General features: G+C 35.6%; 1 protein-coding gene and 1 long non-coding RNA gene across 4 annotated transcripts in view; both read right to left on the reverse strand.

Annotated features, from left to right (window-relative positions):
* Positions 1-7,506: 7,506 nt before the first annotated feature.
* The window catches only part of DNAI4 (dynein axonemal intermediate chain 4), a 126,167-nt gene continuing 105,753 nt past the window's right edge, over positions 7,507-27,920 (reverse strand). For all 3 annotated transcript variants that reach the window (XM_079132953.1, XM_079132952.1, XM_079132951.1), the window contains one exon: positions 7,507-8,824. In XM_079132953.1, the coding sequence (XP_078989079.1) occupies positions 8,774-8,824 (51 nt within the window). In that variant the 3' untranslated portion in view covers positions 7,507-8,773. The remainder of the gene's footprint in view (positions 8,825-27,920) is intronic.
* LOC306659433 lies at positions 11,110-24,068 on the reverse strand. Its single transcript, XR_013763291.1, has 2 exons — positions 19,064-24,068; positions 11,110-12,112 (listed from the first exon to the last, which is right to left on the reverse strand). It is a non-coding gene; the product is annotated as an uncharacterized lncRNA (long non-coding RNA).

Here is a 27,920-nt window from a genome sequence, read left to right on the forward strand (position 1 = left end):
TTCCATGCACATATGATTATGTCAAAACAAACTCCAATGTCACATATAACTATAATGAACTAATAAAAAACCTTTTTTAAAAGATAGGAGAAAAAGAATGAAATCTAAACAGTTTGTCATATAAGGCTGTTCACGCAGGTCTCCAAATGGCACTCCTTCCACTTATTTCAAGGTCCAATTGGTGGACAATGAAATTGAAAATGAATTTTCCATTTCTGACCAACCAGTTTATTGTTTGTACATTTAACTGGAACAGTTAATCCTTTTTGTTTGTAGGTCGACATGACTTTTCCCCCCTTATCTAGTCTGTAATTCAGTTTACTCTTTGTGTGGCTTTTAACATTTGGGTGGCTGTAACAAAATGCCAGCAACTGGGTAGTTTATAAATAACAGAAATTTATTTCCTACAGTTCTGGAGGCTGGGAATGCGAAGGCAATGTGCCAGCATGTTCAGATCCTGATGAGGGCCCTTCTCTAGGGTGTAGACTGCTGCTTCCTCACTGTCTCACACAGTGGTAAGGGAAACTAGTTTTCTAGGGTCTCTTTCATAAGAGCTCTATTTAAATTTAGAGACAGGGTATCACTGAGTTGCTTAGTGCCTTGCCATTGCCGAGGTTGACTTTGAACTTGAGATCCTCCTGCCTCAGCCTCCCCAGCCACTGGGACTGCAGGTGTGTGCCATAGCTAAGTGCACTCAACTTAATCATGAAGGCTCTGTCCTCATGGTCTAATTACTTACCAAAGCCCTCAACTTCTAATGCAATTGCTTAGGGGATTAAAATTTCAGTATATGACTTTTTGGGGACACATATATTCAGGCCATAGCAATATGTAATTGTCCTACATTTTAGTTTCCCCTTTCGTGATAAATAAACTTTCATAATGTTATTGTAAAGTTGTAATAAGTTAATATAAATAAAGCACCTGGTATAATATGTGATGTGTATACGTAATAAATTAGCATCATTTGCAATGGATTAGAAGTTTTTATGTTTGGTTCGAACTAGTTAGTATGGTAGCTCTCAATCTCAAACAATCCATAAATTTGAACTGCTATAGTCTTTTTCTTTCCTTTCTTCCACAAATAATTCTGAAAAGTCAGAGCTTTAGGGTACTGTTTTTGAAGTGTTTTCTTTAGGATGTAAGTCTGCAGATATTTTGGGAAAAAATGATTCCATGGTAATAGGCCTTCTTGTAGAGATTAATGTATATTACTATAGTAAGGGCTCAGAGAAGGAAATTTCTCAACTTTAGGAAATTTTTCTCAAATTTAGGAAATTTCTTCAACTTTAACTCAAATTTTCTCCCACATATTTGATCCTGGAAACTCTCTAATGATAAAATTGACTAACACCTAGAATAGCCATGAATTTCAAAAGCAGACATTTCTAAAGTCTTTTTCTGTTCAGGAACATGATAGGACATGACACGTGACATATTTGGGCATATAAAATGTCAGTGGAGGTGACATATGTAACTGGAATTTAAGTAAGGGCACAGACTGCCTCTCCTCTGCCTTGATAAATAACAACATTCTTAATGCTAGAAACTGGTGGCTGTCTCTGTACATTATGGAGCAGAGAAGTCTACTCACCTATAATGAATGTGCAACATGAATGAGAAAGAAACATCATTTAAAGTAACTGAGATTGAGAGTCTGTTGGTTATAACAGCATAACCTGACTTATCTTGCTGAGTATAATTATCTTTATGTAATTGACATCTTGCAGATGTAGAGAATGTTTACAGCGATCCAAGATTTTATTTATTTATTTAAAATTATTTTTTAAATTGTTGATGAACCTTTATTTTATTTATTTATTTATATGTGGGGCTTAGAATTGAACCCAGTGCCTCACACATGCTAGGCAAGTGCTCTACCACTGAGCTACAACCCCAGCCCCAATCCAAGATTTTAAAGCAAGTAAGATGCTATTTGACTTTAACAATTGGAATTAATTCCCACATGCTCAACATGATTATCTGAAGTTTTACTATTAATACAAACCAAAAATTCATATTAACGAGACCCTGGATTTAGTAAACATCTTTCTCCTATATACCATTTATCAAGGAACTGTGGCTACAGTTCACCTAGTAAAGGTGTCTGAGGCAGGTTGGCAGTACTGCGTAGGGCATCAGATTTGGGACATTCTGGCATTTAATGTCTATGTGAACTCAGGACACATTTAATATCTCAATCTGTTTCTTCACTTGTAAAATGGAGATAACAACATGGACTTCATTAGGGTAATTGTAAGAATTAAATGATGGAAAGAGTATTGATCTGAGTCTCTAGCACAAAGGAAACTTTCAGTAGGTTGCTCATCAATGGCAATTATAATGTGATAATTTCACCAAACAATTCCTCATGTCTTCAGTGTTAGAATGAGTATCCATATTGGTACTCTCGTTTCTAGCTAAGAAACCTTGAGAAGGTATTTAACCTGAATTTGATTTTCTAACTTGTTAGATTGAAGAATATCACAAGATCAGTTATCACTGCTAAATTATAAAGCATATCACATATAATTATTTTTTCAAGTAGTCATTTTATTTATTTATTTTTTAAATTTTTTACAGAGTGCATTTTGATTCATTGTACACAAATGGGGTACATCACTTTATTTCTATGGTTGTGCATGATGTAGACTCATACCATTCATGTAATTATGATGATGACTGAAATCTTTATATGTAAATGCATTAGCAAATACTAATTTATTTTTATTTTGTAACACCAAGTTAGCAGATATTCATTCTTAATGTGTCTAGTCTTCATGGCACAAGTAGCTGTAAATAACTAGCTGTTCTTGGGAGTCAAAAACCTTCTCTATACACAAACATCCATTAAATCAACAAATCCCATCAGTTCTATTTTCTGAACTTCTGTGTGATCCATTATCATTTTCTATACCTTCTTGCATGACTTTGACTTTCATTTGGCCTCTTGATTGGCCTCGTCATCAATTTTCCACACTACTGGAATGATCTAAAACATGTAGTTATTACCATCTTTAAAATTCTGCTATAGTTTCTCATTTCTCTCAAGAAAAACATTCAAATTTCTTTAATGTGGCCTACAAGATGTTTCATGATGTGGCCCCTTTCTACTTGTTCAGGGTCAGTTGTATTAAATACCCTCAAACTCTAAAAGTTCTAGCAATACAGAAAACCTTACAGATATTGAAATTCCTTATTATTTTTCTCTGTCTGGGCCTTTGAACATGCAGAACTCTTTTTTTCTCCACTCTTTAAATCTAGTTAACAACTACTCTACAAATATCTGTGGAATGAATTTTGAAATAATTTTTGCATAAACAACTTTTTGCTTAATTTTATGGATAAATCCTCCTTACCATTCATTCATTTTAGGGATTTTTTAAAATGTCCTCTCAGTAAGAATCAAAATAGGCAAGTAACACACAACTCAATAGCAAAGCAAAAAAAAAGATCTGATTTTTAAAAAATAGGCCAAGAACTTTTTTCAAAGAAGACTTACAATAGCCAATAGATATAAGAAAAGGTGATCAACATCACTAATCATAAGGGAAATGCAAATCAAAACCACAATGAACATCACTTCCCATGTTGGAATGGCTGTTTTAAAAAACACGAGAGAACAAATTTTCAAGGATATGGAGAAACCTTTGCACACTGTTGGTAGGAATATAAATTGGTACAGTCATTACATAAAATATAGTAGAGATTCCTCCAAAAATTAAAAATAGAACTCCATGTGATTTAGATGTTCCACTTCTGGGTATGTATCTAAAGGAAATGAAATCAGTATGTCAAGGAGATATGGGTACTCCCATGTTCCTCCCAGCATTACTCATAATATTCAAGATACGGAATCAACTTATATGTCTCTTGATGAAAGAATGGATAAAAAATGTGGGATGTTAAAATGTATCTTGAAAAAGAATAATTGATACTTAAAGCTTTATTTCATATGGACAGAGCGGCTATTTTCCTTTTATGCCTTTATTGTTGTCATTTTGCACTTTTAGAAATAAGAACTCAAGCCAGCTGTGCTAGTGCATACCTGTAATTCCTGTTACTCTGGAGGTTGAGTCAGGAGGATTGCAAATTCAAGATAACAAGACCCTCTCTCTCTCTCTCTCATACACACACACACTTCAATAAATAATCAAAATATGTGCAATTATTCGAAAAGTTTTTAAAAATCAGTAGTTCTGATGTACGATCCCCCAAGCACCTGCTCTTCCTGGAATAATGCCATAGCTTTTAACAAATGACTTATTCAAAGAGAATACATATGTGATTAAAGTATATTTTTAATGAGTTGTTCTGAATGCTACTTAAATGTCTCATCAGTTTTAAGAAAAGCAATGACCATTTTTATAAGATCTATAACAATATTTTATATGTTCCACCTTAGTGGACATGTTTCACTTTCTGTTTAATCCAGAAATTAATGTCATGTAAATCATCAGCCTTTTAGTTTTATCACCAAATGTGTATGCCAACCCAAGGAAAGGAAGGTGGGTAGCTTAGTAAATGTTCAATGGATTGGGGGTAGATTTGCACATTGCACAGAATTCTGAACAAACAAGACACAAAGCCCAAATGTTATGTGAAGGAGGAAATGGGTTCATCATCACAGTCTGTACCTCCTGGGGAAGGAGAGGGCAACCACAGCCAATCCAAAGGGTAAAGAGGTTCTTCAAAGACCAGGACCTGGAGATGTGGCTCTGGGAGAATTAGAACCAGAGCTGACATTTTTAAGGACCTACTATGTACCCAGCATATTTTGTGCTGGTGCTTTATCTTGGAGAAACATGTTCCCCCAAATGGAAGGCAGAAACACAACCTCACAAGGTAATGCAAATATTTGCAGAAAGAAAGTAGAATGAGATAGACATCATTACCCTATGTACCTGTATGATTTACACAAATGGTATGAATCTACATCATACACAACCACAGAAATGAAAAGATGTATCCCATTTGTGTAAAAATAATCAAAATGCAGTCTGTAAAAATAAAAAAAATTTTAAAAAAAGTGATCACAGATTTGCTTTTAAGTTTTTGTCTTAAATGAAAATTTAAAAAATTTTACATTGTTATAAATCAAAGAAAGCTATGACTTTATCAACTTTTCAGACTAATTTTGTATTCTCTATATGTTCCACAGTTAAAATGTTTTATCCTCTGATGTTAAAATATTTTGTTAGAATTTTAAGGAAATTATATTTAAGATATTAAATGATGTAGTGATATGGAACAAGCATGAAACAATAATTATGTCACTAATTTGATAACTCATTCCTTCAATGAATATTTGTTGCATTCCTCCTCTGCAGAGGTACTGATCTAGATGCAGAGGTACTGATCTAGATGCCGGAGACACTTAGTCCAGGAGGAAGGCAGACATTAAGCAAATGATCTACAAATAGACATTTAACATAGCAGGTACGGATCTCAGTTTAGCAATTTAGTTATCCAAGAAACATATCTACATTTTCCAGAACTCAATAATTTTCTCATTCCAAATTCCACTCAGCTGGCAAAAATAAACCTCATGTGAAGTAAGTTAATGTCAGTTCCACTCGGACTTGGTTTCCTTCCATCTTATTCTGTCCCAAGGCCTTTCTAGTATCAGAACTGGTGCTTCCTCAGTGTTCGGCTTCTGCAGTTCTAGTGGCTTGTGGTTGCTTCTGCACATCACCCATTGCATAGGGAATAGTTTTCAAAGGTGGCTGTGGTCCCTCCTAGGTTGCTACTTTCTGGTCAATGGTTTTTAAATGCAGGACATGTGTCTCCTATGCTCTAAGACTCCGCAGACTCCCTCTTTTTTGTATTCCCCCCTCTCTCCATCCCTGAGGAAACTCTGTATTTCTTTTTATGTTTAAGACACTTGGTCTGTGTCCCAATACCTTCCTTAAGTTCTATGCTTTTATAGAACAAAATGGATATCTTTGATTTATTGTTATTTTATATGTCTCCTTAAACTGATAAGTAGATAACTGGTCATTTAAGAGGAAAAAGGTAATGAAGAAAAATAAGGATTGAAACATTTCTAAATATTGTCCCTCAACAATGTTTTCTGAAATGGTGCTATGTGGGAAATCCACAGAGGCTTGAGAACATTTAATAAAAGACCAAATTTAGTCTGGCAAGTCTTATGGGATGGCACTCAAAGAGAACTTTCCTTACAAGTTGAGATATGAACAGAGATCTGAAAGGTGAGTAAAGAGTTAAATGCTGAAGGAAGAGTGAGGAGTTGGGAGCTGGCTGTTCACAACAGAACAGACATGTGTGTTGAGGCTGAATGGCAGTTGAATGCTGAAAAATATCAAGTTTACAAGCATTATCCTCTAGATAAAACCTTAATTGCAGAAAAATATGCATGCAAATTATATGGGCATTAACCATTTACTACACAGTAGTAGAAAGTGTGTAAAAACTGTTCAAAGCCTTGGGTTTGTGTTCAAGCTTGACCAGTTACCAGCAGAATGGTTTTTGGCATGTTACATTACCTCTCCAAGCCTTAATTATATCATTTGGGAAACAGATTCTATGATGATATTAAAATTACTTGTCTCTCTTGTCCCATATATGGGGATATATGGGATAATGACTGTGAAAAGTGTTCTGCAAACTGTAAAGAATGTGAACACACGTTATTAGTAGTATACTGATTCAGTTTCAACATTTTCTTGTAGACTCTTGTGACAAAATGGTAAATATTAAGCTTTCTAATTTCTCACTTATAATGTATACGATTCCACAGAGATTAACCGAATTAACACACTAAATATGATACACAACTATATAAGTAGTGAATATAATCTTCCTTTCCTACCTCAGAAGAGTAGCTAACAATATACTCTCAGATAGCAATAATGTAAGTTGTATATGAGAGGTGCCTGATAGGAAATGACCAAATGAAGTAATGAACACCTGGCACAGTCGCCACTCCCTCTTTATGTTTCTAACGAGCACACTGGTGTGTGTGTGTCTTCATGTATGTGTGTTTAAGGATAACATGAGATGGCTAATTGATAAGCAGAATTATCATTCAATTCTTAAAAATATGTAGTAATTAGTTGACTACTAAGGACTCAAACCCAGCTGAGAAAGTAAGCAAATAACTCCTTCTGAAATCCCCATGTAAAAGGTAAAGTAAAAAAAAGTGATGCTAATCTACAAGTATGGGTGAGTCATTTAAGACTGCCAGAGTAGAGATGGGAAGGGTAGAGTAGGTTCAATGCTTTGAGATCAGTTGTCCAGAATTTGAACAGAATAGTTTCTCATTTAGGTTTGAGAAATGATAAGAAAATATGTAAATTTTTAAAATATTATAAATACATAATAAAAAGAAACATGTTTTTAAGTTAGATTTTTATTTTTTACACAAAATGTTATAGAAATGTCAGTTTTCTAGAAAGACAATCTTACTGACTTATACTAGTTGAAAATTTATAATCCTTATAACCTGACACAAACTCTCAATCTACCTAAAATTTGATCTTGTTTAAAAGATAGCTCCCCAAAAATGGAGACTGTGAAGCAATGGACACTTGAAAAAGGTAGTTCTCACTGTTGCACCAATTTTATTCTGTTTATATATATGTCTGTCTGTCTGCATTTTTCCCCAGAGAGCTTAGTTTCATATGCCCTATCATCTCTTGCCCACTTATAGTGCTCTACAGAACAGGCCACAATGTTTTGTGGCCTCAGTTAACATAACCAGGACTTGCAAAACCACGTGGAACCACCTCTTAGCAATCTATATTTGGAGGAATCATCCCCCTGTTTCTACAACCTGTCTCTAGAATTCTTCATAAAATAATATCGTGATGTGACCTATACCTCAGAGACTTTCTATTTTCTTGCTGAGTCCATTTAAGTCTGAGCTTAAAGTCCAGAGCAGATTCTGGACATTCAGAGGAAGATGTCCTGGTATGTTCCACATTAACTTTTCTACCTGAGTTGGAAGTGTGGTGCCTGGTGGCCAAACAATACAATTCTAATATTTGCTGTTATGTTTGTCAGATAGTCTAACAAACTTCTATAGCTGTATCTCTCAGATCAAAGAGGATAAAATTTAAGTTACAAGTTGGATATGAGAATACACTATTCTCATTATACTAACAACTGTCTGTAAATCCTGGAAAACAGAGCTTGAAAAGCAGACTAAAAGTTGATAGAATTTGGTCTTATAAAGATTTGGTTTAAATAATTCTAATAATTTTGCTCTTATATCCTGTGAACTTGTTAACCTTGCTTGTTCTAGTAGTTTTTTCACTGAATTTCTAAGGATTTTCTATGTACAAGATTTGCATCTTCTATAAATAAAAACAGTTTTACTGCTTAAAAAATAATTTCCAAATTTAGCTTCTAAAGAAATAATTTTCTAATGCATTTGGACATTTTATAAGTGTGCATGTGTGTATAGTATAGTATATATATAAGTATACAGAATATATATGAGTAATAGCATATGTGTATAATAAAATGCATAATATAATATGTAATATATATACTCATGTATTTCAAATATGATTTAAGTATAAATAGCATAAGAAAATTCGAACAAAATTCTTAGAGAATAATTTTTAGCTTACATCACAAAGTAATCGCATATTTCTGGAAAGTTCATTAATTTAAATGGAAGGTATATATCAAGTGCTGTTCTCTATCATCAAAATCCTAGCTTACAACCTGTTTATACAAACTATTAAATACTAAACATTGTTCCTTTTTCATTAAACAACAACAACAAAATATTGGAAATGATGAACTATCCTGGTTGGTTTGACTTGGGTCCAAGCAAAGTGTTTATTATATCTCCCTGAAAAGAAAAGAAAAAAAAGTCACACAATTAAAATATAATAAAATACAACTTAAATGGTAAAGCAGTCTTTAAAATGCCATTTAAAGTTTATAAGTTAGTGATGCACATGTAAAAGGCATTCAATAAGAATGAAAATGGGAACAAATAAGGTTAAATTTAAAGAGTGACTGGTACTTCCTAGTATAAAACAGTTCTCCTATGAAAGATTCTTTTAATGAAGTAACACAAATAATTTTATAAGGATTCAGTAGAGGAAAATTTTAGTCACTCTTAGTTGACCTTAATGCTTAAACCTGAGCTTTCTCATCTGTAAAATACCTGTTAAACTTAATGACATCTTGAGTTCTTTCCTGATCTGTCAATGCTTGATTTAGAGAGAAGCATCTCTCAATTTCTATGTGGGTTTTGTATTTTCATTTAATGATACTTATATCTTTGTACTAAAAATGACAAAATGATCATCTATAAGAGAATTAAAACCAAATATGTTTTTAAGGAGGATAACAGTATATAAGGAAAAGAAGAAGAAGACTAGTTTTGTCTATCACAGGATAAATGTGATCTTGAGAAAATCAACTTCTAAAGGTTGTTGTGAGAGTTGAATAGCTAATTTATGGGGAAATGTTCTGCAAACCTTACAAAGTTGTAAACATTTTAGATAATATCATGTCTTGATAAATTTGTACATCATGGCAAATACTATACCATCTTTGTCACTTTCCATCCTTCAAGTCCAAACATACCAAGTCAGTTGCCCCAGTCCTTTTAATTCTAACCTTAATATGTTTTTCAAACTCATTTCTTTTTACTTAAGTTTCTCACTTAGGTGAATGAAAATAGATCATTCCTCTAATCTGTTCAATGTTCATCCTTAGGGACTAAGGCAGACCTTATCATATAGTACATATTCAGTAAATATTCTTCAATGAATGAATAAATGGTCTATTTTTTCTGCCTTCAGTGTCTCTCAGCACTAATTACATATTAGATATTAATGTTGTTAAGCTCTTTTTGAACATTTCACTTTTTAAAACTTTTTCTTTATTTTGGAAAAAATATAAATACCAAAAACACAGAGAAAAATGTGGCAAACATTTGTAGATTGAACCATAATAGTAAAAATAATATCCAAGAATGGGTCTTTTAACAGGTTACTTCCAGAAAAGTTTACCATCCTGAAATGCCCTATTGAAATTGACTTCTGCCAAACTGTTGAACCATAAATCTGTTCACTGCAAGATTTACACCCCTAGCAACCAACTCACATCATGCCAAAAGAGCTGGGGCTTTCCCATCACGAATGTGGGGCAAATCCTGGCAACAGTTTGCTACATTATAAAATTATAGGTGCAACTAACTTCCTTAACAAGACCTCTAAAGCTCAAGAAATAAAACCAAGAATCAATTAGTGGAATACCATCAAATTGGAAAGATTCTGCACAGTCAAGGAAATGATTAAGAGCATGAAGAGAGAGGCTATGGTATGGGAGAAAATCTTTGCCAGTTGCTTCTCTGAAAGGAGATTAATATGCAAGAATACATAAAGAAGTCAAAAGCCACCAATCCCCCCCCACAAATAATCTAGTGGGCAAAATAACTAAGCAGATATTTCAAAAGAAGAAACACAATGGCCAAAAAATATATGAAAATTGTTCAACATCTCAGGGAAATGCAAATCAAAACTACACTAAAATTTCATCTCACACCAGATAGAATGGCAATTATCAAGAACACAAACAATAATAAATGTTGGTGAGGATGTGGGAAAAAAGGTACACTTATACATTTCTAGTGGAACTGCAGACTAATACAACCACTCTGGAAAGCAGTATGGAGACTCCTCAGAAAATAAGAAATGGAACCAACATGTGACCCAGCTATCCCACCCCTTGGTATTTATCCAAAAGAACTAAAATCAATATCCTATAGTGATATAGCCACCTCAAGTTTTATGGAATCACAATTCCCAATAGTTAAATTATTAAATCAACCCAGATTCCCATCAACAGATGAATGGATTAAGAAACTGTGGTATATACACACAATGGAGTTTTACTCAGACATAAAGAATAATGAAATTATGGCATTTTTTGGTAAATGGATGGAAATGGAGAATATAATGCCAAGTGAAGTAAGCCATCTCAGAAAATCAAGGGTAAAGTGTTTTCTCTCATATGTGCAAGCTAGAGCAAAATAAAGGCAAGAACAAGGGGAGGATGGGATATCATGAAGATAAAGGGAAGATCAGAAGAGTAGAAGGAGATTGAGAAAGGAGGGATGGGAAAGGGGAGGGAATGTAGAATGTTTTAAAACACCATGCTATATATAAGTAGAAAGAACCAATCAAAAATAAACAGATGAGCAAAAGGAAGATCAGGAGAGGAAGGAGAAAAGGGGGAGGGAAAAGGGAAGAACATGAACCAAAATTGAATCCCATGCATATATGTATTGGTCAAGATGAACTCAACTACTATGCATACCTATAATGCTCAAAAATTAAAAATAAAGAAAAAAACCAAAGTTATAAATGCAAGTCTTAGAACCAAGTTCCAAGCTAGACATCAGGCTAGTGTCATCCTGAACCATAAACTCTGAGCTGGTAGGACAGTACTGGAGTCAAACTTCTGTTGTGTCCTATGTCCTAATGTAACAATATTCTGGTCCTTGATCTCATTCAGGAGGGACCAGAATATCAGACATCATGTCACTTAAAATATTCAGAACCCAAGAATCCAAGACCTGCTGTACAAGGTCACACAGGATGACTAGCAATCACAGAGGGAGAAACATGGTCCAAAACCACTACTGATTTTTGTGGTTCTTCCCCAATAAAACTTACTTCTATAGCACACCTGGTGCATATACTGTCTGGAAGTTTGCCTTTGTTTATAAAACACATAGCCACCTAAATCAACAAATGTCATTTTTGATTTGGATACTTTTAAATAAAAGAAATAAAAGTTTACTGATAGAAATTAAAGTTCCCTTTGTCACCTCACCAATTCTGTTTTTCCCTCTTCCCTCATTTCCCATAGGCTGCCTCCATAAATTGGCTGCACATCTTTCTTACAGATAAAATCATAAACCCTTCAAACCTTTTGAGATACTCTTAGTTAAAATTAATGAAAAAATTGTAATAATGTTATTTATAAGATATTTTCAAAATAAATGGTTGACATTACTTATTTTGAGACTTTGAATTACTATTATGGCTATAATTATTCTCTAAAAACTAAGGAAGACAAGATATATCAATCAAGCATGAGTTAAGCTGTAACATCATGCCTTATTAGTTTTTTTTTATTGTAAACAAATGGGATACATGTTGTTTCTCTGTTTGTACATGGCATAAAGGCATACCATTTGTGTAATCATAAATTTACATAGAGTAATGTTGTTTGATTCATTCTGTTATTTTTTTTCCTTCCCCCCACCCCTCCCACCCCTTTTTTCCTTCTATACAGAGCTTCCTCCATACTTGCCCCCCTCCCTAACCCTAACTCTAACCCTAACACTAACCCTTCCCTCTCCCCATTATGTGTCATCATCCACTTATTAGCGATATCATTCTTCCTTTGGCTTTTTGAGATTGGCTTATCTCACTTAGCATGATATTCTCCAATTTCATCCATTTGCCTGCAAATGCCATAATTTTATCATTCTTTATGGCTGAGTAATATTCCATTGTATATATATATACCACAGCTTCTTTATCCACTCATCAATCGAAGGGCATCTAGGTTGGTTCCACAGTCTGGCAATTGTGAATTGAGCAGCTGTGAACATTGATGTGGCTGTATCTCTGTAGTATGCTGATTTTAAGTCCTTTGGGTATAGGCCAAGGAGTGGGATAGCTGGGTCAAATGGAGGGTCCATTCCAAGTTTTCTAAGGAATCTCCACACTGCTTTCCAGAGTGGCTGCACTAATTTGCAGTCCCACCAGCAATGTACGAGTGTACCTTTCTCCCCACATCCTCGCCAACACCTGTTGTTGCTTGTATTCTTGATAATCGCCATTCTAATTGGGGTGAGATGGAATCTTAGGGTGGTTTTGATTTGCATTTCTCTTATTACTAGAGATGTTGAGCATTTTTCCATATGTTTGTTGATTGCTTGTAGATCTTCTTCTGTGAAGTGTCTATTCATTTCCTTAGCCCATTTGTCCACTGGATTATTTGAATTCTTGGAGTAGAGTTTTTTGAGTTCTTTATAGATTCTGGAGATTAGTGCTCTATCTGAAGTATGATTGGCAAAGATATTCTCCCACTCTGTAGGCTCTTTCTTCGCATTGCTGATAGTTTCCTTTGCTGAGAGAAAGCTTTTTAGTTTGAATCTATCCCAGTTATTGATTCTTGCTTTTATTTCTTGTGCTATGGGAGTCCTGTTAAGGAAGTCTGGTCCTAAGTCGACATGTTGAAGATCTGGACCTACTTTTTCTTCTATAATCTGCAGGATCTCTGGTCTGATTCTGAGGTCCTTAATCCATTTTGAGTTTAGTTTCATGCATGGTGAGAGATATGGGTTTAGTTTCATTCTGTTGCATATGGATTTCCAATTCTCCCAGCACCATTTGTTGAAGAGGCTATCTTTTCTCCATTGCATATTTTTGGCTCCTTTGTCTAGTATGAGAAAATTGTATTTATTTGGGTTTGTGTCCATGTCCTCTATTCGGTACCATTGATCTACCTTTCTATTTTGGTACCAATACCATGCCGTTTTTGTTACTATTGCTTTGTAGTAGAGTTGAAGATCTGGTATTGCAATACCCCCTGTTTTACTCTTCCTGCTAAGGATTGCTTTAGCTATTCTGGGTTTCTTATTCTTCCAGATGAATTTCATAATTGCTTGCTCTATTTCTGTAAGGTACACAATTGGGATTTTAATTGGAATTGCATTGAATTTGTATAGCACTTTAGGTAGTATGGCCATTTTGACAATATTAATTCTTCCTATCCAAGAACATGGAAGATCTTTCCATCTTCTAAGGTGTTCTTTAATGTCTTTCTTTAGTGTTGTATAGTTCTCATTGTAGAGGTCTTTCACCTCTTTTGTGAGATTGATTCCCCAGTATTTTATTTTTTCAATGCTATTGTGAATTATTCCTAATTTCTCTTTCTGAAGATTCACCACTTATGTATAAAAATGCATTGGATTTATGAGCATTGATCTTGTAACCTGCTACTTTACTGAATTCACTTATGAGTTCTAAGAGTTTTCTGGTGGAATTTCCAGGTTCCTCTAAATATATAATCATGTCATCAGCGAACAGGGATAGTTTGAGTTCTTCTTTTCCAATTCGTATCCCTTTAATTTCTTTGGTTTGTCTAATTGCTCTGGCTAGAGTCTCAAGAATGATGTTGAATAGAAGTGGTGAAAGAGGGCATCCCTGCCTTGTTCCAGTTTTTAGGGGGAATGCTTTCAGTTTTTCACCATTTAGAATGATATTAGCCATGGGCTTAGCATAAATGGCCTTTACAATGTTAGAGAATGTTCCCACTATCCCTATTTTTTCTACTGTTTTGAGCATGAAGGGGTGCTGTATTTTATCAAATGCTTTTTCTGCATCTATTGAAATAATCATGTGATTCTTGACTTTAAGTCTATTGATATGGTGAATGACATTTATTGATTTCCTGATGTTGAACCAACCTTGCATCCCTGGGATGAAACCCACTTGATCATGGTGCACTATCTTTTTAATATGTTTTTGTATGCGATTTGCTAAAATTTTGTTGAGAATTTTTGCGTCGATGTTCATTAAGGATATTGGTCTGAAATTTTCTTTCCTTGATGTGTCTCTGTCTGGTTTAGGTATCAGTGTGATATTGGCTTCATAGAATGAGTTTGGGAGGGTTCCCTCCTCTTCTATTTTATGGAATACTTTGAGAAGTATTGGAATGAGCTCTTCTTTAAAGGTTTTGTAGAACTCGGCTGAGAACCCATCTGGTCCTGGAGTTTTCTTTGTTGGTAGGCTTTTGATGACTTCTTCTATTTCAGTACTTGAAATTGGTCTATTTAAATTGTATATGTCCTCCTCGTTCACTTTAGGCAATTCATATGTCTCTAGAAACCTGTTGATGTCTTCGAGGTTTTCTGTTTTGTTGGAGTACAGATTTTCACAATAGCTTCTAATTATGTTTTGTATTTCACTCGTGTCTGTTGTGATATTTCCTTGTTCATTCCGAATTTTAGTGATTTGGGTTTTCTCTTGTCTTCTCTTTGTTAGTGTGGCTAAAGGTTTATCAATTTTGTTTATTTTTTCAAAGAACCAGCAATTTATTTTGTCAATTTTTTGTATTGTTTCTTTTGTTTCAATTTCATTGATTTCAGCTCTGAGTTTAACTATTTCCTGTCTTCTACTACTTTTGGTACTGGTCTGTTCTTCTTTTTCTAGGGCTTTGAGCTGTAGTATTAGGTCGTTTATTTTTTGAGTTTTACTTCTTTTATTAAATGCGCTCCATGAAATAAATTTCCCTCTAAGTACTGCTTTCATAGTGTCCCAGAGATTTTGATATGTTTCTTTGTTCTCATTTACCTCTAAGAATTTTTTAATTTCCTTCCTAATATCTTCTGTTATCCATTCATCATATAATAGCATATTGTTTAATCTCCAGATGTTGGAATAGTTTCTGTGTTTTACTCTTTCATTTATTTCTAACTTCAATCCATTATGATCTGATAGAATACATGCTAGTGTCTCTATCTTCTTGTATTTGCTTACATTAGCTTTGTGGCATAATATATGGTCTATTTTAGAGAAGGATCCATGTGCTGCTGAGAAGAAAGTGTATTTGCTCTTGGTTGGATGGTATATTCTATAAATGTCCGTTAAGTCTAAATTATTGATTGTGTTATTGAGATCTATGGTTTCTTTGTTCAATTTTTGTTTGGAAGATCTGTCCAGTGGTGAGAGAGGTGTGTTAAAATCACCTAGTATTATTGTGTCATGGTCTATTTGGTTTCTGAAATTGAGAAGGATTTGTTTGACATACATGGATGAGCCACTGTTTGGGGCATAGATGTTTATGATTGTTATATCTTGCTGATTTATGCTTCCCTTAAGCAGTATGAAATGACCTTCTTTATCCCTTCTGACTAACTTTGGCTTGAAGTCCACATTATCGGAAATGAGGATGGATACTCCAGCTTTTTTGCTGAGTCCATGTGCATGGTATGTTTTTCCCCATCCTTTCACCTTTAGTCTATGGGTATCTGTTTCTATGAGGTGAGTCTCTTGCAGGCAACATATTGTTGGATTTTTCTTTTTAATCCAATCTGCCAGTCTATGTCTTTTGATTGATGAATTCAGGCCATTAACATTCAGGGTTATTATTGAGATATGATTTGGTTTCCCGATCATTTGGTTCATTTTTAAAATTTTATTTATTTATTTGTTTGACACAACTTGGCTCCTCCTTTATTTGACAATTCCTTTAGGATAATTCCTCCCGTTGCTGATTTGCTTCTTTGTTTTTCATCTCTTCCTCATGGAATATTTTGCTGAGAATGTTCTGTAATGCTGGCTTTCTTTTTGTAAATTCTTTTAGCTTTTGTTTATCATGGAAGGATTTTATTTCATCGTCAAATTTGAAGGTAAGTTTTGCTGGGTATAAGATTCTTGGTTGGCATCCATTTTCTTTCAGGGCTTGAAAAATGTTGTTCCAGGCCCTTCTACCTTTTAGGGTCTGGATTGAAAAATCTGCTGATATCCATATTGGTTACCCCCTGAATGTAATTTGGTTCTTTTCTCTCACAGCCTTTAAAATTCTGTCTTTATTTTGTATGTTAGGCATTTTCATTATAATGTGCCTTGGTGTGGGTCTGTTGTAATTTTGTGTATTTGGAGTCCTATAAATAAGCCTCTTGAACTTGATTTTCCATTTCATTCTTCAGATTTGGGAAATTTTCTGATATTATTTCATTGAATAGATTGTTCATTCCTTTGGTTTGTTTCTCTAAGCCTTCCTCAATCCCAATAATTCTTAAATTTGGCCTTTTCATGATATCCCATAGTTCTTATAGATTCTGTTCATGATTTCTTACCATCTTCTGTTTGTTCAACTTTGTTTTCAAGGTTAAATATTTTGTCTTCAATGTCTGAGGTTCTGTCTTCCAGGTGTTCTATCCTACTGGATATGCTTTCTATGGAGTTCTTAATTTGGTTTATTGTTTCCTTCATGTCAAGGATTTCTGTTTGGTTTTTTTTCAATATCTCTTACTCTTTATTGAAATGATTTTTTGCTTCCTGTATTTGCTCTTTTAACTGTCAATTGGTGCGATCATTCAGTGCCTGCATTTGCTCTTTCATCTCATCATTTGCTTCTCTGATCATTTTAATTATGTACAATCTGAACTCCTTTTCTGTCATTTCTTCTGCCATGCTGTCATTGGGTTTTATTGATGTAACATCTAGATTTGTTTGCAGCATTTTCTTTCCTTGTTTTCTCATATTGTTCAGGTATCAGTGGACTGCTGAGATATTGCAGATTTCCTTTATTGACTTACAATGTCCCTGAAGATTTCTATATATATCCCCCCTTACCCTTCAGTAGGCTGAAGTCTTGGAGGAATCTGATAATGCGGTGCTCCACAAGGAAGCTGCCTCTCTAGGAGTGGTGGCCTTCAGGTGGGGTATATTCCCTGCTAGTGGGCAGAGGTGCCTCCACTTGTTGACCAATGGTCATCCAAAGGGGACCTAGGCTGCGGGCTGAGGCAAGGCCTGTTTGGGCCTGAGTCTCTGGTTTTACCATCCTTGTGGGAAAACCTCACCAGGCAGGGAAGACTCACCCAGTGGGGAGGTCTCGCTGGTCAGTTCCCTCCTAGAGGTTCCCCTCAATTTACAGCTACCGCCTGGGCTGTGCTGCCTTCCTCTGCAAAGTTCCCAGGGGCCCGGCCCTACCTCCTGGGCCTGGGAGCCTCACCCTTCGCAGATGAATCTCCTTAGGCTGCCCCTCCTCAGAGAATCTGCCCGCAGGCCTGGAACCTTCGCTCCGCCCCTAAGCCTGTCTCTGTGCGGCTCTTCCACCAAGAAGCCTCCTAGATCCTGGGACCCTGCTCTGCACCTAATCGCCTGGCTATGCAGCCCCTCCTCTGAGCAGCCACCTGGGGCCCCGTACAATCGCTCGAGTCCCAGAGACCCGCCACACGCCTCTTCCTCCAGACAGCAGCCCGGTATTCCGGTGCGGTCACTAGGAGTCCAAGCAACTCACTGCGTGCCTCCTCCTCCCACCGACCACCCGTAGCCCGGGGCAATAAATCACTCCGAGTCAAAATGACCCTCCTTGTTCCTCCTCCTCCTCCAGGTAACCCCCCGGGTGTTCAGGAGCAGTCACTCTGAGTGGCTCTGAATCCACGTGACCCGCTGCACGCGTCCTCTGGGAAGCCGCCCGGAGCTCTGGTGCGGCCACTGGAGACCAAGCGACCCACCGCGCTTCTCCTCCAGGCAGCCCCCCTGTGTTCAGGAGCGATCGCTTTAAGTCCAAACAACTCACCACTCGCCTTCTCCTCTGAGCAGCCGCCTGGAGCTCCAATGCAGTCACTGCGAGTCCAAAAGCCCTGCCGCGCTCCTCCTCCTCCTCCTCCTCCTCCTCCTCCTCCTCCGGGCAGGCCCCGGTGTTCAGAAGTGGTCTGAGTCCAAACAGCTCGCCACGCAGCCCCTCCTCTGGCAACCGCCTGTAGCTGTGGTGTAGTCACTCCGAATCCAAGCAGCCCCGCTCCTCCTCCTCCTCGTCCTCAGGGCAGGCCCCGGTGTTCAGAAGCAGTCGCTCTAAGTCCAAACAGCTCGCCACGCAGCTTCTCCTCTGGCAACTGCCTGTAGCTCTGGTGTAGTCACTCCGAATCCAAGCGGCCACGTTCCTCCTCCTCCTCCTCAGAGCAGGCCCCGGTGTCCTGAGTCCACACAGCTCTCCTCGCCGCTCCTCCCCTAGGCAGCCTCCGGAGCCCCAGTGGTGGCTCCGAGTCCCAGTGCTGTGCTGAGCGGCCTCCTCTCCGGTGCTCCCAGTTGTCCGAGTTCACTGCTCCAGCGGGGGGAGGGGCGTCTCTCCGGCAGCTCCACTTCACAAAGTTCCCTGCGTTCCGGGACTACCGCCCCATCCGGGATGCCTCCCCAATGGGAGAGACTCACCCGGCTGGTTTGAGTTGGTCCCAAGTTTCTCAATTTCTCCTCTTTTGAATCCTGAGTCCTGGAGCAACATGAAATGCAGCCACCCTCTAGGCCGCCATCTTGAAAAAAGCCGCCTTATTAGTTTTTGTTGTTGTTATTTAAACTCGCCTAAGTTTAACACTGAACCTTTCAGTACCTCAAATCATGAAAAAACATTTGTATCAAGAAACTATATTCACTTATTAATGTATGGCATACATTTATTAAAAGAAAATTTTGCTCACCAGTCTTAAAATCATTAATGTGCATGTGCACATGCAAACACACACACATATATACGCAGTATTCCTCCACACAGTTTGATAAAAGTGTTTAAACCCCGAGAGTTTTGATTTCTCTTACAGAGCATACTGCTCAAATAAAAAGATGGTTCTAATCAATCACATCCAAACATAAAAATGAGGCATTTTCCTCCCATATTCCAGTCTATATTTTAACTTTTACTAACTATAAATGTTTTCACTAGGAATACTGTTTTTATGTTTGTTTAATTTGGCATAGTATACCTAGTTTTCCTTAAATTTGCTTTTACCACTCAGCACTCTTTTCTGGATTTATTCAAAATATGTCACATTGGCACATTAAGCATATCATTTAAATTTCTGTATTGTAGTGACACATGTGAAAATACCATATTTTATCTATCTAAGTCCTCCACTGATGACTGCTTAAAAGGATTTCCAGTCCATCAATATAGAAATAAACAATAAACATTGTTCATTGTTTTCTTACTTTCATGTATTTCACGTTATTACCAATTAATTAAACAAAGTCTAGGAGATGCATAGAATCTAATCAGATGTCATTTAAACAGCTATAAGGGTTATAGTCCTACCAGATAGGAAAACTGTAACAATTAAAAATTTAATGATAGGGGAAATAAATGAACTGAAATCAATCAAGGGATGCAACAACATGGGCAGGAATACACACTCTGAGGTGGAGAATGTAGGTAATATGTAAGGAGAGCTTAGAAGACATACCGATGAGCCCACTCCACCTGGAGGGCATTGACAATTTGAGTACAAAGCAGAGCTCAGCCTGGCAACAAAGGGAGTTATAAAAATCCTCTTAAGTATTCACAATTTCAAATCTCATTCCCTGGTTAGCATCTCTATTTTCTTTTTTGGCTTTTAAAAATTTGTTCTTTTTAGGTATACATGACAGTAGAGTGTATTTTGACAGATTATATATACGTGGAATGTAATGCATTCTAATTAGGATGCCATTCTTGCAGTTGTACATGACGTGGAGTTTCACTGGTTGTGTAATCATAGGAGACTTATGTCCCATTCATTTCACTATCTTTCCTATTCCCATTCCCCCCTCACCTTCATTCCTCTTTGTCCAATCCAAACAAGTTCTATTCTTCCCTCCCCCATCCCTTATTGTGTCTTAGCATCCAAATATCAGAAAGAACATTTGGCCTTTGTTTTTTTGGGATTGGCTTATTTCACCTAGCATGTTAGTCCCCAGTTTCATCCATTTGCTGGCAAAAGCTATAATTTCATTCTTCTTTATGACTAATATTCCAGGTGACAAAGATTTTCTCCCATTCTGTCAGCTGTCACTTCACATTCTTGTTTCCTTTGCTGTAAAGGTTTTTACTTTGATGTCATCCCATTTATTGATTCTTTATTTTACTTTTCATGCTCTTGAATTCTTATTGAGGAAGCTGGTTCCTAAGCCGACATGATGGAGAGTTGGGCCTACTTTTTCTTCTAGTAGGCGAAGGGTCTCTTATCTAATGCCCAGGTCCTTGACCGATTTGAGTTGAGTTTTGTGCAGGGTGAGAGATAGAAGTCTAATTTCATTTCTACATATGGATTTCCAGAACCATTTATTGAAGAGGCTATCTCTTCTCCTGTGTATGCTTTTGGTGCCTTTGTCTAGTATAAGATAACCATATTAATGGTGGTATGTTTCTGTGTTTCCTGTTCTGTTCCATTGGTCTTCATGTCTACTTTTGTGCAAATACCATGCCACTTTTGTTACTATAGCTCTGTAGCACAATTTAATGTCTGGTAGTGTGATACCTTTTGCATCATATTTCTTGCTAAGGAATATTTTGACTATTCTGGGCCTCTATTTTCTCAAATGAATTTCATGACTGCTTTTTCCATTTCTCTGAAGAATGTCATTGGAATTTTAATAAGAATTGCATTAAATCTGTATACTGCTTTGGTATTATGACCATTTTGACATTATTAATTCTGCCTATCCAAGAACATGGGAGATCTTTCCATCTTTTAAGGTCTCCTTCAATTTCTTTCTTTAGCATTCTCTAGTTTTCATTGTAGAGGTCTTTCACCTCTTTTGTTAGATTGATTCCCAAGTCTTTTATTTTTTTGAGGCTCTTGTGAATGGGACAGTTTTCCTAATTTCTCTTTCAGTCGATTTGTCATTGGTATATAGGAAGTCAATGGATTTATGAGTGTTAATTTTATATCCTGCTACTTTGCAGAATTTGTCTATGATTTCTAGAAACTTTCTGGTACAGTTTTTTGGGTGTTCTAAATACAGAATCATGTCATTGGCAAATAGTCATAGTTGGAGCTCCTCTTTTCCTATTTGTATCCAGTTAATATTTTTCTTTTGTCTAATTGCTCTGGCTAGGGTTCCAAGGACCACATTGAATAGAACAGGAGAAAGAGGGCATCCCTGTCTTGTTCCAGTTTTTAGAGGGAACGCTTTCAATTTTTCTCCCTTTAGAATGATGTTGGCCTTTGTTTTAGCATATATAGCTTTTACAACATAGAGTTATGTTCCTACTATTCCTATTTTTTCTAGGGTTTTGAACATGAAGGTGTGCTGTATTTTTTCCTATGCTTTTTCTGCACCTATTAAGATAATCATGTGATTCTTGTCTTTAAGTCTACTGATGTGATGAATTATGTTTATTGATATCTGTATGTTGAACCAACCTTACATTTCTCCAATGAACCCCACTTGCTCATGGTGCACTATCTGTTAAATATGTTTTTATATAAAATTTGCCAGTATTTTATTAAGAATTGTTGCATCTGTGTTCACTAGGGATACTGATCTGAAGTTTTCTTTCCTTGCTGTGTCTTTGGTTTGGGAATCAGGGTGATAATAGCTTCATAGAATGAGTTTGGAAGGGTTCCTTCCTTTTCCATTTCATGGAATAACTTCAGAAATGTCAGTGTAAGTTCTCCTTTGTTGGTCTGGTAGAACTTAGCTGAGAATCCTTGTGGTCCTGGGCTTTCTTTGTGTTGGTAGGCTTTTGATAGCATCTTCAATTTCATTGTTTAAAATTGATCTGTTTAAATTTTCTGTCTTCCTGATTCAATTTGGGTAGATCATATGTCTGTAGAAATTTGTCAGTGTCTTCATGATTTTCTATTTTACTGGAGTACAGATTTTCAAAGTTGTTTATGATTATTGTCTGAATTGTAGTAGTGTTCATTGTGATATTTCCTTTTTTAACACAAATTTTAGTAACTTGAGTTTTCCCTCTCTTCTTCTTCTTTAGCATGGCTAAGGGTTTATCAATTTTATTTTTTCAAAGAACCAACTTTTTGTTTTACTGAGTTTTTGATTTTTTTTGTTTCAATTTCATTAATTTCAGCTCTGATTTTAATCATTTCCTGTTTTCTACTGTTTTTGATATTTGACTTGTTCTTCTTTTTCTAGGGCTTTGAGATGTAATATTAGGTTATTTGTAGACTTTCTATTCTTTTAACGAATGAGTTCAATGCAATCAACTTTCTTCTTAGAACCACCTTCATAGTGTCTGAGAGATTTTGACATGTTGTGTCACTATTCTCATTTACCTCTAAGTATTTTTTAATTTCACCCCTGATTTCTTCATATATCCATTGGTAATTCAACAGTATATTATTTAGTCTGTAGGTCTTAGCTTCCACTTTTGGTTTTATCATTGAATTCTAATTTCATTACATTATGATCTGATAGGATGCAAGGTGGTATCTCTATTATTTTGTATTTGTTAAGAGTTGTTTCGTGGCATATACATAGTTTATTTTAAAGAAGGATCCATGTGCTGCTGAGAAGTGTATTCAGTCATTGATGGATGAAATATTCAATATATGTCTCTTAAGTCTAAATTATTAATTGTAGTTTTTAGTTCTATTGTTTCTTTTTAAATTTTTAAAATTTGTTCTATTTGGTTATAAATGACAGTAGACTGCATTTTGACACATTGTATATAAATGGAGTATAACTTCTCATTCCTCTGGCTGTCCATGGTGTGAGAGCATACCAGTAATGTAATCACATATGTATATAGGGTAATAATGTCTATTTCATTCTACCATACTTCCCATCCTCACTGTCCCAAACCTCTCCTCACTCCTCTCTGCATAATCCATAGTTCCTTCATTCCTTCCCCCTCCAACCTCCATTATAGATGGATCAGCATCCAATAATCAGAGAAAACATTTGGCTTTTGGTTTTTGGGGATTGGCTTATTTCACTTAGCATGATATTCCTTCGTTCCATCCATTTACCTGCCAATGCCATAATTTCATTCTTCTTTAAGGCTGAGTAATATTCCACTGTGTATATATACCACATTTTCTTTATCCATTCATCTGATGAAGGGCATCTAGGTTGGTTCTGTAGTTTAGCTATTGTGAATTGAGCTACTATAAACATTGATGTGGCTGTGTCACTGTAGTATGCTGATTTTAAGTCCTTTGGGTTTAAACTGAGGAGTGGGATAGCTGGGTCAAATAGTGGTTTTATTCCAAGTATTCTTCAGAATCTCCAAACTGCTTTCCATAAAGCTTCTTTATTTAGTTTTTGTTTGGAAAAGATAACAAGTGATGAGAAAGGCATTTTAAAGTCACCCAGTATTACTGTATTGTGATCTGTTTGATTCTTGGAATTACGAAAGATTTGTTTGATGTATATACATGCTCCATTGCTCAGGGCATAAATATTTATGATTGTTATGTCTTGTTGATATAGAATTCCCTTGAATAGTATGAAATATCCTTCTTTGTCCCTTCTCATTAACTTTGGCTTGAAGTCCACTTTATTTGATATGAGGACAGAAATCCCTGCTTGTTTTGAGCTCCATGTGAATGATGTTTTTTCCCACTCTTTTACCTCAGGCTGTGGATGTCCTTAAATATGAGGTGAGTCTTTTGGAGACAGCATATTGTTGGGTCTTGGTTTTTAATCCAATCTGCAGTCTATGTCTTTTGAATGATGAGTTTAGGCCATTTACATTCAATATTATTATTGAGAAACAATTTTTATTCCCTGTCATTTTATTTCTGGTTTTTAACTTGAATTAGTTTCTCCTTTGATTGACCATTCTTCTAGTGTAGTTCCTCCCAATTATGGCTTTCATTTTTATTTTTCATTTCATCTTCATGAAATATTTACTGAGTATGTTTTGTAATGCAGGCTTTCTTGTTGTGAATTCTTTTAATGTTCATTCATCATGGAAGGTTTTTATTTCATCATCAATTCTAAAGCTTAATTCTGCAGGTTAGAGTATTCTTGATTGGTATCCACCTCCTTTCAGAGCTTGGTATATGCTATTCCAAGACCTCCTTTGCTCTGAGGGTCTGGGTTGAAAGATCAGCTGAGATACAGATTAGTTTCCCTCTAAACGTGACCTGTCATTTTTCTCTGGCAGCCTTTAAAATTCTCTCTGTTAGGCATTTCCATAATAATGTATCTTGGTGTGGGTCTGTTGTAATTTTGTATATTTGGGGTCCTGCAAGTCTCCTGTATTTGATTTTACATTTTGTTCTTTAGGTTTGGGAAATTTTTCAGATATTTCATTGAAAAGATTGTGCATTCCTTTGGGGTTTGTGTCTCCAAGCCTTCATCAATCACAATGAATCTTAAATTTGGTCTTTTCAGGTTATCCCATATTTCTTGGAAGTTCTGTTCATGGTCTCATAACATCTTTTCTCCATGGTCAAGTTTATTTTCAAGATTATATATTTTGTCTTCATTGCCTGACACTGTCTTCCAAATTCTCTCATCTGTTGGTGATGTTTTCAATTGAATTTTTAATTTGATTTATTGATTCCTTCATTTTGAGGATTTCTGCTTATTTTTTTCAGAATCTCTATTAAAGTGTTCTTTCGCTTCTTGTATTTTCTCTCTGATTTCACTCCTTATACCATCCTTTACTTCGCGGATAAGTTTAACTATGTGCATTCTAAACTCCTCCTCTGACATTTCTTCCACTGTGATGTTGATGGATTCTGTTATTGGAATATCTTTGTTTGGAGCAATTTGTTCCCTTGCTTTTACATGTTGTTTTTATGTCTACCCATCCAGTAGTTGGTTTTGAGGCAGGCAGTAGAGTTTCTACCCTGTGGACTTATAGTGTCCCTGAACAATTCCAGTACCTCATAGCTTAGAGAGAGACAGATAGTGACAACAACCAATACAATTTACAGCATTAAACCAAATAGTTCTTGCTATGAAATCTACAATCTTTAATTTTTTTTTTTTTGGTACATAACTATACATAACAGTAGATACACTGTGACATATTCAAACATGTACATAACATAATTTGATCAATTTCTTTCCCTGGTACATTCCCTTTTGCCCTTCCCTCCTCCTTCTACCTGATTTTCTTCCTCTACTCCATGGGTCTCCCTTCTATTTTCATAATATTCTTTTTTTCCCCCTCTAGTTTCCTCAAATGAGAGAAAACTACAATCCTTGATTGAATCTGGCCTATTTTGCCTAACATGATTCTCTCCAGTCCCATCCATTTTCCTGCTAATGATACATATTTTTTCATTCATTTTTAGGACTGAATAAAATTACATTGTTATATGTACCACATTAAAAAAATTTAATTGTTTCAAGAGGTCACTTAAAATTATTATTCAAATCTGCTACATTAATATCTTACAGAGAAAGTTAACTAAATTTTTTAAAATGATCAAATTGTAAAACAGGAATTCATAGAAGAGGAAAATATGATATCAAAAAAATGTATGATGGACCTTAATTGTCACTGATAATAAAGAAATATGCAACTGAAATTACATAAGATACCAGTTTATACTGATTGAATTTACAAAAATTAAAGTATTAGCCAATGTCAGGAACCAGCAAAGTTATAGGGAATTTAGAAACTCTTAGACAAGGTAATGGGAATATAAATTGTAAAAGTCTCTTTGGAGAGCATTTCAATAAAACAGAATGTTTGAATGCCATGGAAGCCAGCAATGACAGAGAATCACATCTTGCATGTATATCAATGTCAATAATATGAGATGACAAGAAATGAATCAACATTCTAATGCTCACAGATCTCTCTTCCACCACTATGCATATCATACACTAACATTTTTAAACACCATAAACACTCTCTTTATCACCCCTAGTTCAGAGTTTGCGGACCAGTTCTTAGAGCTCTTGTAGAACCGAACTAAAAGAATAATGAGGTTGAAAAGAAAAAAGGATGGATTTAAATCTTGAGGCTCCATTTAGGATTTGAGGGATATGAACAGAAAAAAGAAAAAAGGATTACTATGAACTATGCTGGATCCACTTAGGTGATTTTTAAGAAATGAAAAAAAAAGACTAGCATTCTCTTTCAATTTATTGTGGACATTGGTCATACACCTCAGACAAGTTTCAATGCAGGCACAAACATTCTAGTACCTGTTAAAATATCTTATATTCAATGAACATGTGAGAAACTGAAAGTGCCTAAATGTTTTATATTATGAAACTAATAAGTCATTAAGATTGCTTCCTTCAGAGCAGACAAAAATTATTACATAAAGCAATTCAATGGCATTTTGGAGGAAAATATGTAGTATAAAGAATTTGGAAAATAGGTAAGCAAAAAGAAAAACTAAAAATCATCTATGATTCCACCCCTAAGAAATAATTCTTGTAATATGTTGCTTCTTCTTCTAATTTTTTAAATGCATATTTATTCAACAGTTACTGAATAGTATAAGTCAGGTTCAAGAGTACAGCCTTATGAATAGCCCAACATAAAAGAGACAAAACTCACTGTTTTCATGACGTTTCCATTCTAATTGTGGGACACACAATCGACAAAATAAATAAGTATACAGTATATTCAAAGGTGATTATTATTATTAAGAAAAATAAACAATGAAAAAGTATTAGATAGGAAGTGTGGCGGAAGAGTAGAGATTGCAATTTTACATAAGAAGGTCAAGGAAGTCTTTACTGAGAAAATGACATTTCAGCAAATATTTGAAGTGGGTGTAGGAACAAGCCCTGTGGATTTTGGTGGAAAGAATGATAAGCACAAGTCCCAAGTGTTTTATTTATTTACTCATTTAACATTTTGCAGTCTGCATGGTTTGGGTAGAACTCTCCCTCCTACAAGTGACCAAGATCTAATCAACTATCTGATTTCCCTGCCACATTTCCTTCTTGTTGGATATTTAGGTTGTTCCTTTTCACTTTTTCTTTTCTCTTTTGATCCTATCACAAATAATGCTATAATCAATTTCTTTGACTATATTTATGCGTATTTCTATAGAATAGAGTTCTGGAAGTGAACTACTAGTCCAAGAGAACCAATATTTCCTGAACATTTCTAACAGTATTAGTTCAAGTTGTGAATTGTTTCCAAAGGGGTTATAACAATTTTAGTGCAACCATAAGTACAAGAACTTATTTTATCAAGTGTTTGCCAGTACTGTGTAGTCCCATACATTAAAAAAAAAAACCTTGTTAATTTTAATTTGATATGTGAAAATACTACCACATTTTGATATAATTTAATAAATTCTGTATTTATTGAATTATTGGCGAGGTTGAAATATATTTACCAGTCATTTTCTGTGAATGACCTGTTCCTGACTATTCTTCTATTGGAGTCTTAATGTTTTTCTTATTGACTTACTTACAGTTTAAATATTTTTACTATGTATTTCATATTTGGGATAATATTTACCAGATTATAATTTG

This window comes from Sciurus vulgaris (genome assembly GCF_902686455.1).
Source record: "Sciurus vulgaris genome assembly, chromosome: 1".
Classification (NCBI taxonomy): domain Eukaryota; kingdom Metazoa; phylum Chordata; class Mammalia; order Rodentia; family Sciuridae; genus Sciurus; species Sciurus vulgaris.